The sequence below is a fragment of the Carassius auratus genome, unplaced genomic scaffold, assembly GCF_003368295.1.
Source record: "Carassius auratus strain Wakin unplaced genomic scaffold, ASM336829v1 scaf_tig00216043, whole genome shotgun sequence".
NCBI lineage: Eukaryota > Metazoa > Chordata > Actinopteri > Cypriniformes > Cyprinidae > Carassius > Carassius auratus.
In genome coordinates this window covers 39,541-60,071 of record NW_020528376.1, presented here as the reverse complement: position 1 = coordinate 60,071, position 20,531 = coordinate 39,541, and the positions used below count along the sequence as shown (strand labels likewise).

Here is a 20,531-nt window from a genome sequence, read left to right as displayed (position 1 = left end):
TTTAAAAATATATTTAAATAGCATATTTATTCACAATATTATGTCTTTACTTTATTGTTTACAAAATAAATACAGCCATGATGATCCCTATGAGACTTTCTTTAAAAAACAAGATGAATAAATGAATACATATATCATTTTTGCATGAACTATTCCTTCATTACCAGCGCAGGTTATGGAATGAGAGCAGTTACCTACCTTTAAAAGAAGAAGTTACATGAAACTACCAAAAACGGATATATATTTTGTCTTGTGACTGTGAAATGAAGTGATCCAGGCTGAGGGTTTGACCTCTTGGACAGAGACTGAGGACAACAGCAAAGTACATTTGTCGGGACGTCCCTGTGTCCAGCGTTATGTGTCAGGCAGTGTGAATAGCTTAATGTCTTTCTTCTCGCAAATGTTGTCTACATATTTCAAGTATCCTTTCTTTTCTGATGCATTCCTGATGTGCATTTATGTGTGAACGGCTGGCAGCAGAAGAAAATGAAATCTGCTGTAAACAAGACCCAAAAGCGGGTGGGAGGTTTGTTCACTAGCCTGGATACAAATGAAGCAGTCGCATCTATTTCCCGTCTGAAGCTCGTTTGCTCTCCTCTTGACCTCTGGTGGAATAACACTGTGAATAAACAAACAGGACTCTACATTCACAGCTAGCTTTTGTAAGTTATTAGATATTCCAGTTTCTTTCATATAACAGGATTGTTTTGAGTGAGTATTTTTTCTCTTCCCCAGCATTACATGGACTATTGAGTAGTGAACACATCAGGGTAAACTGTATAATTATAAAGCATTCATTTCAGCTTGTGGGAACATCTCAAGGTGTTAAGCTTCTGCTGAACATTACAATAGTTTGTGTATTTCTGTGAAATGTCTATCAAATATCAACCTATTTTATCCGAATAAATTATGCCTTTATTTGAAATTTGCCCTGTCCAAAAAAAAAAAAAAAAAAAAAAAAAGAAATATATATATATATATATATATATATATATATATATAGATAGATAGATAGATAGATAGATAGAGAGTGTGTGTGTGTGTGAGAGAGAGAGAGAGACAGAGAGAGTAATTTTTTTTTTTAGTTAATTTTTTATCATTTTGTTGTTTGTGTCATAAGTTTAAAATGTCTGTATAGTTTTTATTTCTGTTTTAGTTATTTTAGTGTAGACATTTTGAGTTGGAAACACACACACACACACACAGTAATATTACCTTGAATGAGAGCCAATAGACATTTTATGTATTAACATTTATTATATTTTAATTGCATATCCATTAAAAATATTCATTTGAAGTACTTTTTACAACTAAGCCTTACACAAACAACAATAAAAATGCTAAAATATATAGCAGCTCAATAATAAAAAAAAAAATGCTTTTTATTCTTAGACAAATATTGACTAATCCAGTAAATTGTTTTCTGGTTTCTCTGAAGTTGTGTAACTAATCATAAACTGACCAGAACTCATTGTGTCAGTTTCTGACGTGTTAAAGATGTTTCAGTTTTGCTTCTTACATCGACTAAGAATAAAAGCAGAATAGCAGAAGTACATGTACCTCTACCAACAGTGAAAATTTTACAGATTGCTTCTAATAATCTGATTTAATCTTGACCTTTCATGCATGCAACACTTAATTTCCTAACAGAAGATGTCATTACTTAACATCGTAATATTCATAATGTGAATGACCAGAGATCATCTGTTATTGAAGTTTCGGAGTGCTGTAGATCACTTCATATCGTTCAGGAGGACGGCTCTGAGAATGATTTAATAAAACACAAGACAGAGTGAGATTAATTTCAATAAATCAGTGGGCCACTACATCATGCATTTCCAAAGATAATTTCATGAAATAGATTCCATCATATTCTTGCATAAGGAAATATAGGCTATACTTTATGTGCATTATCAGCAATGTAATATACTTACAATGGAGACCTGGTTTTGTTCACCATCTTCTGCTTTCTTGAAGACCACAGTGTCATACGCAACAGTCATTGGACTTTTTGCCTGTTAAAGGAGAGAGAAAAAAACACTTCAAAGATTATTTAGATGGAATGAGTGTTACACAGTACACAGGGACATTAACACCATAAATGATAACTAACGTTCACACCAAAGGAAAATAACGTTCTGCAGTTAAAAATCTCTAGGTCTGCGGGGGAAAATTTCACCCAATTGACAATCAAAACTAGGCCAAAGCTAGCTTAATAAAAAATGTTTTTCCGTCTGACAAATTTGTCCTTGAGATAGCTTTAGTCTAAAATTAACCTTAATTACACACTAAAACTGCCAACTTGGCAACATTGTGAGGACTCTTTAAAGTCCAATAGATTCTGTTTAGTTTTTAACATTTTTATCATTCTGAAAAATGTAATTGTGAATGTCTGTATTCTCATTGGACTAAAACGTGATCTTCCATGGGGAGAACGGTCTTTAGTCTGACGTGGACATTTTAAGGCCTAAACACATACCACAGAATAGACGTCTGGTCCTCGTTTTTGGATCAAAGCCCCTTCTTAAAACAGGAAGAATCATATTACAAAACCACAAGAAATCTAAAAAAGTTCCTCTATTCAAAATAATATACCAATGAGAAAAATAAGTGATATTCATTGGGAGTTTTCACCGAGGTAATGTAATGCGACAGTGCAATAACTCCTGTGAAATTGGATTTTAAGCATCAGTTGTGGAATAATGCTTTGAATTTAATATATATGTGTAAGAACTGACTGTGTTTTTGTGCAAGCCTCCAGATTACTAAAACCAGCAAGAGTAACAGAAGCAGAGGCAGAGCAGTATAGAGGAGGAGAAAAGTCCAGTGCATCTGGTCAGATGAGCCGTCAGGGGAGAAGTTGCTGTCCTCCATATTTTTGCCTGCGGTTTGGTTTCTGCATATGGAGCTGTTATTAAAAATGTAATAGTTTAATGGGTTTCAAATGTGAAGATAAACCTAATTAAGAAAAGTTGCTTTTTAATGCAGAAAAATATTTTCACCCCTAACTGAACATGAAATTATTTCTACTGATATCTGTGGTTATCTGACTTGATAAATTCAAGATTTACTTACGGATATAGACCAGCATCGTCACTTTCAGCTGAGATCAGAAGAAAAAAAAAGGAAAAGATGATATAAAAAATAAATAAAAATAAATATTATAAATATAAAGATCACGTTAAATGCCGTAGGTAACTTTTGACACTCTAGCGGTTAATAAACAAAACTGCTTCCGTCTTGCGGAAGAACATCGTAGCCGGAACTACTTCTCTCTGTTTATGTATATGAAGAATCACAAAGGTACTGGGTTACTCCACCACGGTACCCCCTAAGCAATCTAAAATAGTCCGAATATAAACACTTATTATAGGTGCACCCTAGTGATTCAGGACAAGCTAAAAACACGGTTTGGAAAATGGATTCATGGTGTACTCGCTTATTATATAAATTTTTCTACATTTTGAACACAAACAAAGTTACGGACCGCAGCTCTGATTGGTTGATTTCTTACCGGGAGTTGTCAGTAACTGCAAATGGTAATAGGACCACTGGGAGGAGCCAGAGGAGCTTGATTTTTTTTTCACGGATTATCTGTCTCATATTCTACTGTCATGACATAATGACAGGTTTAACAAATATGTAAAAAATATATATTTACAAAAGTTACCTACTGCAGCTTTAAGTCACGTTAAGTCTCATCTAAATGGAATGATTTGTCAAAGTAAGACTGGACTTTCACATACTTTTATTTTCATTGTCTCTCTGAACAAGGAGTTGAACAGGAACCTGCAGATCTCCTACAGAGCAGAAGTACCAGCCAGAATCAGTCCATCTCAGTCCAGTCATCAGCACAGTGAAGGATCTTCTCCCATCATCATCACTGATCTGCACTGATGGATTCTGGGATGTGTCAGCGCTCCCCACTGTGTAACATCTCTGATCTTTATATCTGCACCACTGTTTGACTTTATTCTGATCTCCAGAACTGTAGAGACACTGAACACTGATATCACCACCTTCATGTCCACATACACTGCTGCTCGACACAGACACATCAGGAGCTGAACACAGACAGCAAAAACTATTAGTTAAATATTCTATATTAAACATAACAATATAGTGAAATTAAATGTTAATAAAAAAGTATGTGAAAATAATGTTAATGCACCACAATAACTTATTTACCTGATTTAACTGTTACATACAAATATTTTCTGTAATCTGGGTTTGCATGAGTGCCAATCTCCACAGCACACCAGTAAGATCCAGAGTCTGATGACGTTGGATTGTTGAGTTTCACAGTAAAAATATTGTAGGCTGGATAATCGGTTATAGTCCATTTCCCTGTATCATTTGCATGAGCTTTAACTTTGCAAGAAGCCCAAAAATACCCTTTACACCAGTATTTTAAGTTTGGTTTATACTGATTTTCATACAGACAGGGGATTGTAATGCTTCCATTTTCTTTCAGAGTTACATGATTTAATGTCTTCATGCTCAAAGTTCCTGTAGGTAACACACACAAACACACACACACACACATTTGTTTCTGTGAATTGCAAGGATTTTCCATATAGACTTCTATTTTTATTCTGACCAAAATATATTTTCGACCCACTAAACCAACCCTAACCCTAAACCTACTCTTTACAGAAAACCTGTTTGCATTGTCACACTTTCAGATAAACATCACTTAATATTTTTAAGAAGATTTTTTTTTTCCCTCGTGGGGACCGAAGGCCGATCCCCACAATGTCAAAAAAGGTTTTGCTATCCTTGTGGGGACATTTATCCCCCACAGTGTAGCCTAAAAAGTACACACACAACGAAACCACGACAACAAAAAAGGATAGTTTATATAATCAAAGCTAAAGCCATGTTTTGAGTGTAGAATGGGCATCTTACCTGCGGTGCAAAGTAAAACACCAAAGAGAAATGGAGAACAAGCCATGTGACCGTCAGAGTGAGTAAAAGGCAGAACCTGAAATGAACATTTCTTTTCCTGTCAGAGAGAAATAAGCAGTTCCTTTTACTGCATTCACTAATGTAATAAAAAATGAAGTCAGCAGAGACCTCACAGACAAATATTGCGCACACACACACACATTGCTATAGATCACATCCTTATTGCAGTAATGGTTTGACACAAGGGTGTCTAAATATACACAAAAATATACAAAGTATCATAAAAGTACAAAACAATGGCATGACTGATTAGCTTAGACAGCATTCATAATAAAAACAGACAGTTATTGTCATATTGTATGCAATGTTCATGTGTTTTATGCATCAAATCTGAACTAGACAGAATATACACACGTTTTGAGCTACAAATAAAAAACATTCAGTGTGTCCAAATGAGGAATAATTTTATTTATCAGAGCATTGCATCAACAGGTATAGTTATTGTATTAACTCTATAAAAAAACATGTCCAAGGTTCAATTCAACAAGCAAAATAAATAACGACACATGCAAATAGCAGTTATTAGCATAACAGACTACATTCACAAAAGAAAGTACCCTTTAACTATTTAGGTTCATATAGGGGGCATGTGCTTGTTCAGCCATTAAACTGACTCTTAAAGGGTAGTTTATCATGTTGAAGGGCACACTGAAATTTAGGTACCATCAAAATCTAAGTTTTGAGATTTAAGAAAAGCCAAAATACAAACAACTAAAGAAATTTAACTCTCAATAGAGAATGAAATGATATAAGCCAATAGAACTAAGGGAAGCATTTCCTACAACTTCTGTTTTTCAGAAACATAATCCTACTTTCTCAACAAAGCTATGCTCATTTCTTCAAAAGCACCACACACAGCACAAACCAACAAAAACTCTTCATACCCTTGTGATTCCCCCAAAGGAATCGGAGGTTTTTTATAGTTTCTAATTAACCTGAAACACCTGCCTCCAACTTATTAGCTCAAACTATACATCATCAGCCCATTAGAGAGCTGTAGGTCCCAAACATCACCAGATGATGGAGACAGAGACTCTACAGAGACAGAATTCTGCAGAAATCCACTGCACCAGATGTGGAGAAATAGACTAATGACTAATATTGCGAATTCAAAGCCTGATCTTCACAAAACATGGTACACATGTACAAGTCAGAAAAAAAATATGCCATATTTGATGAGTTTCTGCTTCTCAGTGGGCTTTGGGCTTTGTTTACAGTAATATATAGTTTTTAAATATCTCATCTCTGTTTTTACATTTTAATCATTTTGAAAAGATGGCAGTAGATGTTTGACCTGAGCATAGAGCCATAGCAGGTTCAGAAGAGATGGAAATGACTTAATATGCAAAATGTTAATTATTTTACCAAAATAATCATACAATATGCATGTTTATTTCGTACTGACCTGAAGATATTTCACACAAAAAAAGAGACTTACATATTAGTCCACAAGAGAAAATAATAGTTAAATTTGTAAAAGGGAACCGTTTCAGAAGTTTACACTTGATTCTTAAAATGTTGTTGTTACCTGAATGATCCACCAAAAGGAAAGGGTTTGAATATACAGAAGATGCTGGAAAACCGAAGAATGTGCAGGAGATCTAAAGAAAAACAAACAGGACAAACAAAGACAAAAAAGGACAAAGAATGGACTCATGAACAACCATCACAAAATATAAAAACAGTCATGGATCATACAGGAAATTACACATATTAAGATTCAAGGGTATGTAAACTTTTGAATCGGGTCATTTTTATAAATTCAGTTAATTTGTTGTCTTGTGGAGTATATGTAAACATCTGTGAAATTGCTTATTCAGGACAGTACTCCTGAAAACATCCAACCATTAGTCAATACTTCATCAAAACATCTGTGATTGTGTGACGTACCATCAGTAAATCTGCAACATGATCCTGTCTCACTCTGGTTCTTCTCAGCCTGAGCTGCAGGTTGTATTTTACATACACAAACATCTTTCTCTGGCTCCTTTTCCCCTCCTTTAATCTCAGCATCAGCAGCACCAACAGCTGTATCATCAAGCTGATGAGGAGGCTGGTCCTCCGTTGTGCTGGATGTGTATTTGAGTAACACACAGGGCCCGTGTACAGATTCCATATCAGTCACTGATTGTGGTCCTGAACTAAAATGTCCCATGATAAGACCATTCCTTACTCGCTAATAATTGTTTTGAATAGAATTGTAATGTGATAAAGGTGTATAAGAGTTACAGTATTTCCTTAAAAAAATAATAAATAAAAAGAGTAATGTGGTCCTGTTTAATAGTAGAATTCCTGTCTGTGGTTGATAAGATTTTGCTGTATCGTGTATCAGTATATCAGTAAAAGGGCGAACGAGACATGAGTGGTGCAGATCCATATGCAAGCTTTTTATTAAAAGACTTGGTCACAAACACAGACACAGGGTTGAAACACCAGTGAACAGGTATGACACAGACAAACACAAGAACATTCCAGTAAACAGGCGTGGGTCAGCTGACAGTGAACAATCTCAAACAGGGCAAGGAAAAGAGAGATAATCCAGGTACACAGCAATAATACAGGCAGGGGCAAACAGTCCGAAACAGCAAGACAGAAGGGTAATCTGAAAACACAGGAAGAGTCTGAAAACAGGCAAGGGGGAAACTATGATTAAACAGAAACACAAAATGGCTCAGTAAGGCAGTTAACACTAGGAGAACAACAATACTCTGTGACTCAAGAGGGTATAGTGTAAGAGTCTGTGTAGTGTGAGAGTCCATGTGGTGAGCGGCTGACCTCTGCTGGTGAGTGAACGGAAGTTTGTAGACTGGATTTGTGACAACATCAGCCAGGCTGCTTAAAGTTTTTTACAAATTAAAGCAATACAAAAATTATATTATTATTATTAAGATTATCCACCTTATTCTGAGACTTCCAGTTCACTAGCCGCTATTGGTAGGCCTAAGTTACTAGAAGAATGACAAAGTACAGTAAACGATAAAACTATATGGCTGTCTTAAAATCTGTACAGGTAAAAAACAACTTTAAAAACATTACATGAAACATCATTATCTCTAAATCATGTCTATAATTGAGTGCATGTGCATGAGAGGAGCTGGTCCCTTCTTGAAGTTTCTGTGTTTCCTCCCGTTTCACAGGAAGAGCAGAATTATCACCTTAAACCACAAAAATATTATCAAGTGAGCAAAGTAGCCAGTTTGCAGTCAGCAGCCTCACACTAAATTATTTTAGCCCTTTATCTTTCAGAAGAGTGAAGCCACAAACACTGAACAGAATGTTACATTGTAGAAGCATGAAAATGATCAACACACAAACTGTTATACAACTGTAACTGTTAGTTTAAGTTAAAATGTTTATAGCGTTCAATCATTTTTCCAACTGAGCTAAGGGGTTCATGGGGGTTGGTATAAAATAATTTTGAACAAGCAAATAGGATTAATAAAATAACTGATGATTAAAGAAATTTTAACTGTCCATGTTTTTCAAATATGAAAGGATTTTATAACACAATTAATAGCAGTGAAATATCGCAACATTATATCTAAGTATATCCAGTCTCTTATATTATCTAAAAAAAATATAAGAAATTCAAGTACTTAAAAACATTTATAAATAGTTTAAAAGTGCTGTGGCTGCAGTTTCCTGTGAAGATTGTGAGGAATTTCTGAGCGAATAATAAAAGAATACAAAATTGAACCACAACTGCAAAAACACAGATGAACAGAAGCAACACTCGAACGTTCAAATCAAGACACTGACATCAGACCATGAGATGAGATCAATGACAGTCCATCAAGGGAAATGAGTCATTATTTCTTCACACATAAAACTGCAATGCTTTATTTTAGATATGCTTGTGTTTATAATAATGAAAGCAGAAAGCAACACTTCACAAGTAAACTAAAAATGAGTTTTACATTGAAGAAATTAAACCGAGACTATAAAACAATATGTAGAATTACATAATGCTAAGAAACAATCCAATTTGATCACTTTTTGCCAGAGTAGGCTAGTTATGAACTGTGCATTCATTTACAATTATGTTTTGAAATTTCAAAAGTCTTGACCATTACATTTGTTAATACAGGTCCTTTTGGAAATATAATATTAGGTATTTTAAAATAAAATATTAGGTTCACATCACATGAGCAAATTAATTAAAACAAGCTTAAGATAATAGAAAGGAGTGTGATGACAGTCTGATTTTGTTTCTCTTGTTCTGTTCTTGTGTTGTTCTCTCTGTTGCTGTCAGTGTGGAGCCACAGTGCTGTATATTATGCTGTTTATTGCTTCACCTGATGGAGACTTCATCACTTCACTCTTAGGAACATGAACAATAGTACTGTAGGTTATGTCCTTGTTGGGATCCTGCAGAGAAAGGGATCGTAATAAATAAAAAAAATTCAGTGTGACCATGCGTTTCTTCTTTCTCCAGACTTTCTAATTTCTAAATTGGCTAAAATTTCTGGGGTTTGTTTAAAAAAAAAAAAATTCTTCATACTTTGCTGATGGCAGACATGACAAATAAGTATTCAGGCATTGTACATTGATTAACAACAATGGCATGCAAGAAGGCATGACCTATATAGCCATCGAAGCAAAACAGATAGAGTATTAGTAGACTAGCACACAAATAAGAAAAAGCCAAAACCTGGACATTTTAGGCAATTTAACAATCCCAGTGTGACGAGTGGGGTGGGGCCGAGAGATGTGGGAGGAGTGAGGCCGGTAGAGTGATTGGGAAATGAACGACACGTGCGACCCACTACCGGTCTCGAGTCCCACAGAGGAGATGGTAGGATATAAAACTGGCCTGGGATTTTAGTTGTGTTTTGGTTTTTATTTGAGCGCACCAGTTGTCCGTGGGGGGCTGGTGCGCTGTTTTGTGTTTATTTTGAACAATTAAAATGTGATTTGATTGTGCGCCGGTTCCCGCCTCCTTCTTCCCGATGAATATTTTATTATTACACCCAGTAACAATTCTTCATACATCTCTTACTCAGTTAACTCGACTTGATTGTGGACGAATTGGCATAATCTTGGATTTTTTTGTTTTGTTCTTTGAAGCTCACCCTTTTCTATTATTATATGTACTGCGTTAAGCTAACCAAGACTTGTCATTTGCAATTACATACTGTTTCTCTTTTGTTAGTTTTGATTTCTTCTATTGCCCTCATTTAAGTCGCTTTGGGTAAAAGCATCTGCTATATGTAAATGTAAACCTATTATATCATTTCATGTAGTTTTGTTTGCTTGCTCTTTCCTTATAAAGGTACAGAAATGTGTTAAGTTTGTCATCAGTTGTCTTTAATTAAATGATGTCATTACATTGCGGTCTTGTCAAAAGCCAATCGCTGCATTGCTGATTGTGGTTTCCTTTTTTGCAGAACACAAGAACACACCGTAATCCCAACCTGCGTCACTCTGCACACAACCCATCCTACATTCTATGTGATATTAGTAATTTTCAATACTATTTAGGGCAGATAGATAGTATGTACACTGGGACGGAGGGTCAGGAAACTTAATCCAGATATTTTAATAAAATCCTCAGTTTCGTTTTAAGACCCAAATTAGCCAGAGATCAGTTATCATGATTAAAAGATCTGGCATTTTTCGAAAACATCTTAGATGTATTAATCGAGGTATGAAGAATGGGCCCCAGGACACGCATAAGAAAAATAAACTCACAGAATAGGGTCATCTTAATAGATATATTAATGTCTAGTTTACTTACATGTGGGATTTCATCAGTTATAGGTCTATATGTCACAGGATCTTCCGGTTTAGAGTAGATCTGCATTTCATGCAATCACACAAAAACAGTAATGTCAAGAAAAACCATGTCCTGGAAATATGTGAGTGGCGTAAAATATGTGAATAGCGTTGCATTCTTGTCAGAAATATCAGCATTTATATTTCTGACATGATAAATCACATATTAAAGGGTCATTTATGAAACAGGGCTGTGTAAAATTAAAATGCCTCTGATGAGCTGGTTCTTTTAATAGATCATTCTTATGATCTCATCACCATTTTACCATGTTACCATTTTAAATCAGTCCGAAAAATGAAGCATATATAATGAATACAGGCTATAACTCGTTTTCTTAACGAAAAAGTGCATTTATAATTAAAGTCAAATGTGTGTTTCACCCCGGTGCTCCTTTAGTGATGTTGAACCCTATATTATCATCCCAATATTTTCATAACTTGCTTCTTATAAAGGACTCACCATGTCAGTGGTTCTGCTGCTGTTTCTCCCTCTGATGTGAGGTTTGTCTTGTTCTTCATTTAAAAGAGGAAACAATAATATCTGTCATTAACTGCATATAGATTGAATCTGTGCTGTCAGAATAGCAGAATAAAATAAAAGTGTAGTGCAGCTCAAACTGACTGGGTCTCCGTCTCCATCTCCAGGTGAAAACACCGACCAGAATCAAGAACAGCAGAAGTGCTGCTAAAGCTGGAAGAAGCCACACAATCAGGAGTCCATTACTGTGGAAATAAAGAAACAAATTTAAACTTTTATATTCAAAGAGCTCCAAAAAAGGAATTTAATAAAAAATATATTAATTAATATAAACTCTAGTCTAAATGACTTGATTAGCTGGATCAGGTGAGTTTAATTAGGGTTTAATCTAAACTGTGCGGGGCTGGAGTTTGACACAGTGATGTACAGTGTACCTGTAGAATGTCAGTTTATGAATACACAGAATTAATCATGAGTAAATTATGAGCAGTGTGAAAGGTAAACCAGATAACCCACGATTCAGATTATCCAAGGTTTACTGACTGAATATTTGAAGTGTGAAAAGCCCTTCTGTTTATGTATTTCAGCTTAAAGGTTTTAGAATTAGGTTAAACTATAATTATTTTATTTTAAACAATAGAAATGTTGTACTTTTGTGTCTCCTTCATGTCTTTTGTTCCATTATTATGTTTCTTGAGAATCCCTGTTTGATTTCTGCAAAGACAAAAAGGATGAGAAAGGGAAGAATATCAGCAGAGCAACAAGGAAATGATTGTTAGTCATGTAATAAACCAGAGACAAATATAGAATAATTTCCCAAAGATGATTATAAAGGAAAGTCATTTACAGAGAAATGATTAAATACTAACTCTTTGTCACTGACATTGCCTGCGGACAAAGTAAAAAATATAACAAAAGTTTAGTTATGTTTTATTTCATATTTAGTATCAAAACATTTATGATTTATTGAAAAAAAGAAAAAAAATTGTACCTGGTTCTGCCTCCGTTACAGTGATGTGAACAGGATTCAGTGCATCTCCTACAGAGCAGAAATACCAGCCAGAATGCAAAAGATGATTTACAAAAAAATAAGAACAATTATAAATATAAAGAGCACACTTCAAATTTAAATAAACATGTTTAAGTCATATGTAAATGGACTGATTTTTCAATGTATGGCTGCTTACACACACTTTTATTTTCATCGTCTCTCTGAACAGTGATGAGAACAGGATTCAGTGTCTCTCCTACAGAGCAGAAGTACCAGCCAGAATCAGTCCGTCTCAGTCCAGTCATCAGCACAGTGAAGGATCTTCTCCCATCATCATCTCTGATCTGCACTGATGAATTCTGGGATGTGTCAGTCCTCCCCACTGTGTAACAGCTCTGATCTTTATATCTGCACCACCGTTTGACTTTATTCTGATATCCAGAACTGTAGAGACACTGAACACTGATATCACCACCTTCATGTCCAGAGACACTGCTGCTCACCACAGACACATCAGGAGCTGAACACACACACACACATACACACACGCACACACACAGACACACACACACACACACACACACACACACACACACACACACACACACACACACACACACACACACACACACACACACACACACACACACACACACACACATTTATTTGTGATCATAAAATACACAAGGAATAAAATAGAGAGTTTAAGAGAACTGAACATTAGAATGAGATTAAAACTATTACAAAATGTCTTACTAGACTGAATCTTGAGATAAACCTTGTATATTGTATTTTTTGGTTGTTCTCCAGTCTCCACAACACAATAATAATGTCCAGTGTGTTTGTTCTGCAGGTTTCTCATAGTCACAGTAAAGAGACTCTGATCAGGACGATCAATTACTGTCAGATTCTGCTCTGTTGTGTTTGTGTTTGTTTTAGAGTTATTAATCTCTGAGTACCAGGATTTCTTCTGCTGTGTGTATTTCTTGTCATAATAACATGGGATGGTGAGAGATCCTCCAGTCTGAACAGTTAATACATGGTTTGACCCACCGCTGTAGCTTTCAACACCTAAACAAACAACACATTATGTCCAACAATAAGTCACTTCACATTTTTAACATGAACAGCTGAGCATAAATCTGTCACTGTAAAATACTAAACAAGATCTATTAGAAATGAACACAGCAATACATGTACTGTACTCTCACCTAAAATGAGCCAAAACCAGATTGAAATGTAGAATGTGTTTGTCTTCACATATGCGTTCATTGTGTTTCTCTTCCTGTATCTTGAGTTGTTCTGTTCTTGAGTGTCTTGACTTCCCTCTTCCCCTCATATAAAATTTTTCAAACGGATGAACGATGTCACTGGGGCGGGATCTTTCAAAAAGTTATTATTTATAGCATTTAGTGTTGAATGTTTTAAATAAAACAGTTACACTGCATTATAATAATAATGGACATCTCTGCAGAATATGATCTAATGACCATGACAGAGGAAGGGGGGAGAAAATCTAAACTTTTTAAGAATTAAAAATAAATCCCCCATTTGGATGAAAAGACTTACATTTAAAGAAAAACAAATGCAGACTTTAGCCTAGTCGTTTAGCAAATGTATAAGAAAAAGTATAAAGCAAATACACAATATACATTTTATTATCAACACTTTTATCTGATCCTTAAGGTCGGTGGAGAAAATATAAATGTGTCCCATCAACAGAAAATTATGAGAAACAAATGATTCTATGTCACATTTACATTTTCGATGTGTGGGAACCCACATAGAAATATTAGCAAAATGTGTCATATAGCACAAAGACTTGAAATTATGTATTGATGCAAAATAAATTTGTAACGATACAAAACTCCATACTCATCGGGAAGAAGGAGGCGGAACCGGGGCACAATCAAATGAAGACTTTAATGCCAAAAAAAAAAAAAAAAAAAAAAAATTGCACAAATAAAAAGCAAACACATAAAATAATATCCCAGGCCTGGTCCTCTCTCGTCCTTCAGGGTCGTCACTCCAGTTTTATATCCTTCCATCTCCTACGTGGGACTTGATACTGGCGGTGGGGAGCAGGTGCAGCTCATCTCCAATCACTACACCTGGCCTCACTCCTCGTTCCCACGCCTCTCTGCCCCGCCCCACTCGCCACAAAATTTCTTAGATGTTATTTGCAATTTTAATAATTAAATTACTGACGTGTCCTGCACAGTGACAGTTTGTATGGTCACAATTTCTGTAGAAAAAAACAGAGCAAACTCATTAGGTCTTACTTTTTTTTAGACCATAAAAGCAGCCTCTATGAAGATGCTGTATAATTAAACGTTAAATGGATCCATCATTATAAGCAAGTCATTAATAGCAAACATAGTAAACATTATTACATGCTAACAGGACTCGTTCTGACAAATTAATCAAAGATTTCATATACTGGATCATGTGACACATCAAAGTAGTATTTCCACTCGTGGAAACAGATAAATTACGAGGTGTAGAGAGATATCATGTATTGTTGGAACATGAACCGATGGGGCCCATTTGAAGTTATTTATTAAGAAGCCAATGGACAATAGAAACTTTCTGACTGTGTGGGGCATCTGGCTGCTTTCCAAGAAGAGTGCAACTGATTTACCAATATTGTGATAGTGTCAGATGAGACTCTCCAGGAGCTTGTACAATGTCATACAAGTGTTAAATTGAATTACTGAATTATTAAGACTTTGATGTGCGACTGTATATACTGTATATAGGGTTCTTATTAATAATGGGGCATTCTTAAGACTTTTACCCTGTCAAAATACACACACTTGTGTGTTTGCACAAGACTATTCCAGGTCTTAACCCCTTAACTGTCACCCCCCTCTTTAGGGATACATGTGAAATGCACTATACAACCTTAAATAGTTGTAATTCATGAACACTTTGGAATATAAACTTAAGGATGGTTTCTTTTGAAAGAAGACAATAAAAATATATTTTTCTAAGCGTTTTTGTTTTATTGTTATGAAAATGCACTTAAATATTTGATTTATTCTAATAAATTTACAAAAATAAAAAATTTTTTAGCCTAAAACAGCTAAAAAAGTAAATCAAATTCTTAAAAAGTTCTGTTTCAAATTTTATCTTGATATCTAAATTTTTTCTGTGGGACTTTTTGCTACTATAACACAAAAGACCACTAGGAGTCACCGATGCTCCCTTTCTATGTTCTTTTTAACCTAACCCTAAGAAAAAAAAGAAATAAAAATATTAGAAAATTCAATCTCCAACTAATTACAACTTTTCAATTATTTACAAACTTTTCACAACCCCTCAGTCCTAAACTACAAATTGTGCTTGTCATGCCAGGAGCTGACACAGTCTCTGGCAGATTACGAGTGTTTTTTGGTGGCACATTCTGCATCTCCTCCTTGAATCATCACTGATTTCGGTGATGTATTTGGGCCTGTGGCATGCATTGCCCGAGGGTCCTGCTGTAATTTGAGCTGCAGCAGAAGGAGCAGGTCATTCCAGTCATCAAGCTCCAGAACCAGGACTTCATGAAACTCTCTTTGTGTTTTTGGTTCCATGCTAAAGCCATCTGCTGATGAATGATGAACGTATTCACCACAGTGATATCAATGAAGTGGTAGAATAGGCCGCGGTACCACTTCTTGGTCTTTCGGAGAACAGTGTAATAGCCGATGAGGGCATCAGAGAGATCAACTGCTCCCATGTTCCTGTGTGGAAAATAATTGGACAAAATTAAAGTCAAACATAAGTAAATAAAAAGTGAACACATCTACAAGTTTTTTATACAACATCACTGAGTAAATTCAGCTCACTTGTAATAGTCAGCCACTGCAGCAGGTTTAGGAACAGTCAGCTCCGTCCATTCTCCACTTCTCTCGTCCTCATCTCTTCTGTACTGTGCTCTCCATTTTAACAAACAATAGCTTGTCTCTGTGTATCCACTTCATACTCCCACGTGGAGCATTTCTGGGCAATCTGCTGTCACCCGGTTGCTGTGAATTGTCCCACAGACCCAGAAGCCCTTCTGGAGGAGGTCTCTGAACAGTGATGCGCTGGTGTAGAAATTGCCCACATACTGTACAGCTTGTAGCTGTATGGACCCATACCAGTAATCTGTCAGAGCAGGATCTTTCACCAGACCCATGTAGATTACTACTGACAGGTAGGAATATAGATCCTTTACAGACACGTCCTACAATAGCTTCCATGCAGCATCTTGATGTTGTTCTGCACATAATTCTGAATAATCGTTTGGCTTACTGGGGGTTAAAAGATACAGCTGAAAGAGTACTAGCTGGTCGAAATACTGTCACAGGTGGTGGAATGTCTGGTTCATCTGACGTGTGACATTGTGCTGAGTTGCCAGAAGAAACAACAGATTGTTTTTTGTCTCCTTCTTCCTCTGTCTCTCCCTCTGCTTGGCCTTCTTCCTCTCCCTCTCTCGCTCCCTATTTCTCTCTCTTCGCTGTTTGTAATTCTGTCTCTTCCTCTCTCTTCATCTGAATCCACTGAAAATTGCAGCTGAAGTAGATGATGCAGATGCAGAAGAGGTTGATGGTTGAGGTATGTTCTCGTCTTCATCAACTGAATACCTATTGCAACAAAATAGTATGAATTAAACTGAACTATGAATTAAAGTTTAAAACTAATGTACAACAATGTAATACAAACTGAATATAGAATAAAACTAATATTGTATGTGCAACAATATATTACGAATTGAATATAGTACAAAACTAATATAAAACGAATACATGTATCATTCAATGCATCATACATCTAAATATATAATTATCACATAATTATGAAACTTTTGTACATACCACTTCAATTGGTAAAGGTTGTATAAAAGAAAAAAATATGGATAAACTCACCGATCTAGAGCTGAATCAGAAATGTCTTCATGCAGAAGCATATCTGGTTCATCATCACTTCAACATTGTAAATCCATCTTGTGAATGTGAGGTGAAAAATGTCAGTGTAGTCTGTTCTGGTTCTACTCTGAAGATTTACAAACATTCACCAGGTTTTCCAAACAGACCGCTGAGCGTGATTGGCATGTGTTTGCAATCAACCATAAACACGTTTTCTATTGGATAAAGTTTACCTTGTCATCAGTGTTCAAAGAGGTCAAAGGTCAACTGATATGCTGAAATCGAAGGAGCCCTAGTGATAGATATAGCTGCTCTGTTTGAGTACTGAGACGGTTTTGTCTTGCTGTTATTGAACATAACTTTGTGAAGGCAGGCTAAAAAAATCTCTACCAACACAGCAATTAGTAAATTATTATAAAAACAGCTCAAAAAATTACATTTTATTACAAAATCAAATTTGTAATTCTCATTCAAGACAGTATATATGAAATATAAATATACAGATAAATAACATGTATGTGTAAATATTATTTTATCCATATTTTTGGACAAAAATTAGAATGTATGTTTTATTATAAACCTTCAGAAAAGTTTGAATTATTGAAAGTGTGTGTATCGAATTTTTGTGACAAAGGTAACAACTGCTGTTATGATTTAGCTTTTCTTGAAGCGCACTCTTGTCATAAATTACTCAATTACTATTATAGTGTAACTGTTCTCACAAAACAGCAGACAAATATATATTCAGGAGCCTTAGACCTTTCCAGCGATATATAGTTTGTAGGGGTGTAACAAACCCTGACGATTCATATTCACCTTACGAAAGTATGACTTACAGAAGATATACTTAGCGTACGAACATGTCTGGAATCGTGCCATAAGGTTAAGAGAGAGGTTAAGGAATAGGTTAAGAACTACTTAGCGACAAGAACATTTTGGGGAACCAGGCCCAGAATATTAGAATGATTTATGAAGAATCATATGACTTAAGTAATGATGCTGAAAATTTAGCTTTGAAAACAGGAATAAAATTACATTTTAAAATATATTCAAATAAAAAAATCATTTTAAGTGGCACATTCAAAAATGTTTAAATCTCATGGTTCAAAATCTTTTCATTGGTTTGTGTGTGTATATTTTTTAAAGACTATATTTTGTACACATATACACATGAAAATTGTGGCCCATGTTAGCTTAACCAGCCATTTCTACCTAAAATGAAGTTTTTCACAAAAAATAAAGTTTCTTCTTTAGATTAAACTCTATTTGAAAGAGCGCATCTAAACTTTGTTCATAAACCATTCCTTTGTTGGTAAATATATAATTGCTTTAGTACCCTTATTGGTGATTAATTCAATTAAAGTTATCTCAGATCTCAGATCCTCAGTCCAGCCATACTAATCATCAACAGGTGTGTTTGAAGAACCGAATTAGCCAGATCCCGATTAATGTTATGATATCATCTTGGATATGACATTTGATAAGCACTTTTCTGAATTTCTAGACTTTTATAAGGAAACAGCCAAGAGAACAAAACTACATGAATGTTAGGGCTGTCAAAAAAAATATATATTTTTTTTCGAGTATTCGTCAAATTTAAAAATCCACATACGAATGCAAAAACCTTGCATTCGAATTTTAATGTGTGTGTGAAGGAGGCTGCTTTAAGGTATACTTCATTTTCGTTCGGTCTGGCTCCCAGCAGCGTCAGGGATTTTTTCCCATTCAACACTGAAAACCCTAATAACTGACTGAACTAAATTGACTGAGTAAACTTGTTGCCTCAATTTAATTGAGTAATGGAGTCTCCCAAAACTTCCATATTTAAGTTTATTTAACTTGACGGTTTTGTAGACTGTACTTAAATCACTCAGCTCACCAAACTTGGTGCTTATTTAATGTACTTAAACGATTATCTTCATTTAACTTGGTATTAATTTCAAGTGTACTTATATATTTAAGTTAACTCAACATTTAAATTTAACTGAAAATGATGTTCTTATTTTTGACCGCCCACTTTTTGCACACTGAAGTAAAACTAATAACAGCATATTTAAACTTTGACCTTTTGACAAAATGTCACAATATTTATGGAAATACAGTAAACCCTATACTGCACTGTAAAAAAAAAAAAGTTGCGTCAACTTAAAAAAATAAGGCAACTTATCGCAAGCGCTTTTTTGAGTAAACTTAACAAATGGGGACTAAAGTCCACCCAACTTAAACTAACTTAATATTACAAGTTGTCACAACATAAATAGTCATGTTAACCTAAAAAAAAATATCAGAACAATTTTTTTTTTTGTTTACTAAACACAAGGCCTATTACTACATTTACTTGTAGCTGACGCTTTTGATAAAAGCAAATTACAATTGCTATATATGTGTCAGAGGTCACAGGCCTCTGGAGCAACTAGAGGTTAAGTGTCTTGCTCAGGGACACATTGTGTCTCACAGTGGATTGGAACCTGCCTCTCACACCAAAGGCATGTGTCTTATCCACTGCGCCAACACCTATAAGCATACTCATTTTTTTATATTATTCAAATAGTCTTAATAAATAAAAGACCATAACATGGATCAAACAACTTTTTTTATTATTGAAAATTTGTGTTCAAAGCACAAGAACATACCAAGTCTTGTATATTAACTTCTTTACTCAATGCATTTTACACTGAACTCAACACACGGTACATAATGCATGTTAAATAAATCAAGCGTTAATTCTACCTTCATACGTTAGCAGTCTTGTGGCATGAAGTCACATGTATTTAACATTTTAGTTTGTTTTTAAAGGAACTATTACATGAAAATTACTATATTGCATATTTTAACATCAACCTAATCCACTGGGCAAAGTTACGTACAGTGGACATCTTTTTATGTCTTTGCAGACGTTGAAATGACATTAAATGAGGAGACAGAATGTTTTTATGACGTCTTTTTTTAAAATGTTTTTTATGTGTTCTGTACGTCCGATATAGACGTTCACAGATCCTCCTTACAAGGTTCTGTGACTTTATTTCTGTCAGACATCTACAGAAGCTCTTATTGAGAATGAACAGAGGTTTAAATGTTGATACTTGATTCATATGAAGTCACCATTGTGGTGGAAAGTGTTTGGTGTGATTGGCTTTCTGCGCTCTGTATTAAACTATGCATGCATACATGATGCTGTTTTGTTTATAGTTGTTTAAATAACTTAAATATAATTGGTTTATAAACATTTTTTTAAATATTATTCACTTAACAAATTCGAATTTTCACAGTATATAAGTAGAAAAATTCAAATTTAGTTTTTCAGCCATATTGACAGCCCTAATGTTATAATATGACTCTACATTATCTGTGTGCAAGACTGTTAATAATTATGAATTAATTATTTAATGACAAATAAATCTTTCAGTGAGTAAATTCTATATAT

General features: G+C 34.9%; 2 protein-coding genes across 2 annotated transcripts; both read right to left on the bottom strand.

Annotated features, from left to right (window-relative positions):
- Nucleotides 1–1,267: 1,267 nt before the first annotated feature.
- On the bottom strand, nt 1,268–4,989 carry LOC113096940 (CMRF35-like molecule 1). Its single transcript, XM_026262146.1, has 8 exons — nt 4,909–4,989; nt 4,189–4,509; nt 3,747–4,064; nt 3,076–3,103; nt 2,739–2,908; nt 2,480–2,523; nt 1,935–2,015; nt 1,268–1,761 (listed from the first exon to the last, which is right to left on the bottom strand). The coding sequence occupies exons 1-8, from the start codon at nt 4,952–4,954 to the stop codon at nt 1,708–1,710; spliced, it is 1,062 nt and encodes a 353-aa protein (XP_026117931.1). The 5' UTR covers nt 4,955–4,989; the 3' UTR covers nt 1,268–1,707.
- A 3,796-nt stretch (nt 4,990–8,785) lies between these two features.
- LOC113096943 (CMRF35-like molecule 1) lies at nt 8,786–13,533 on the bottom strand. The gene is made up of 10 exons (XM_026262156.1): nt 13,424–13,533; nt 12,969–13,283; nt 12,415–12,732; nt 12,213–12,260; nt 12,091–12,109; nt 11,873–11,935; nt 11,366–11,466; nt 11,204–11,256; nt 10,706–10,765; nt 8,786–9,336 (listed from the first exon to the last, which is right to left on the bottom strand). Exons 1-10 carry the CDS (start codon nt 13,482–13,484, stop codon nt 9,217–9,219), a joined length of 1,158 nt encoding a protein of 385 aa, XP_026117941.1. The 5' UTR covers nt 13,485–13,533; the 3' UTR covers nt 8,786–9,216.
- Nucleotides 13,534–20,531: the final 6,998 nt, after the last annotated feature.

What these genes read in the sequence shown, in the direction of transcription:
- LOC113096940 (XM_026262146.1), bottom strand. Translation starts at nt 4,954, where the DNA reads ATGGCTTGTTCTCCATTTCTCTTTGGTGTTTTACTTTGCACCGCAG. An exon ending in GAGAGACAATGAAAATAAAA is followed by an intron (nt 3,104 to 3,746) that starts GTATGTGAAAGT and finishes TTCTGATCTCAG; the next exon opens with CTGAAAGTGACGATGCTGGT. An exon ending in GACGATGCTGGTCTATATCC is followed by an intron (nt 2,909 to 3,075) that starts GTAAGTAAATCT and finishes TTTTAATAACAG; the next exon opens with CTCCATATGCAGAAACCAAA.
- LOC113096943 (XM_026262156.1), bottom strand. Translation starts at nt 13,484, where the DNA reads ATGAACGCATATGTGAAGACAAACACATTCTACATTTCAATCTGGTTT. An exon ending in TTATCTCAAGATTCAGTCTA is followed by an intron (nt 12,733 to 12,968) that starts GTAAGACATTTT and finishes GTGTGTGTTCAG; the next exon opens with CTCCTGATGTGTCTGTGGTG. An exon ending in GAGAGACGATGAAAATAAAA is followed by an intron (nt 12,261 to 12,414) that starts GTGTGTGTAAGC and finishes TCTGCTCTGTAG; the next exon opens with GAGATGCACTGAATCCTGTT.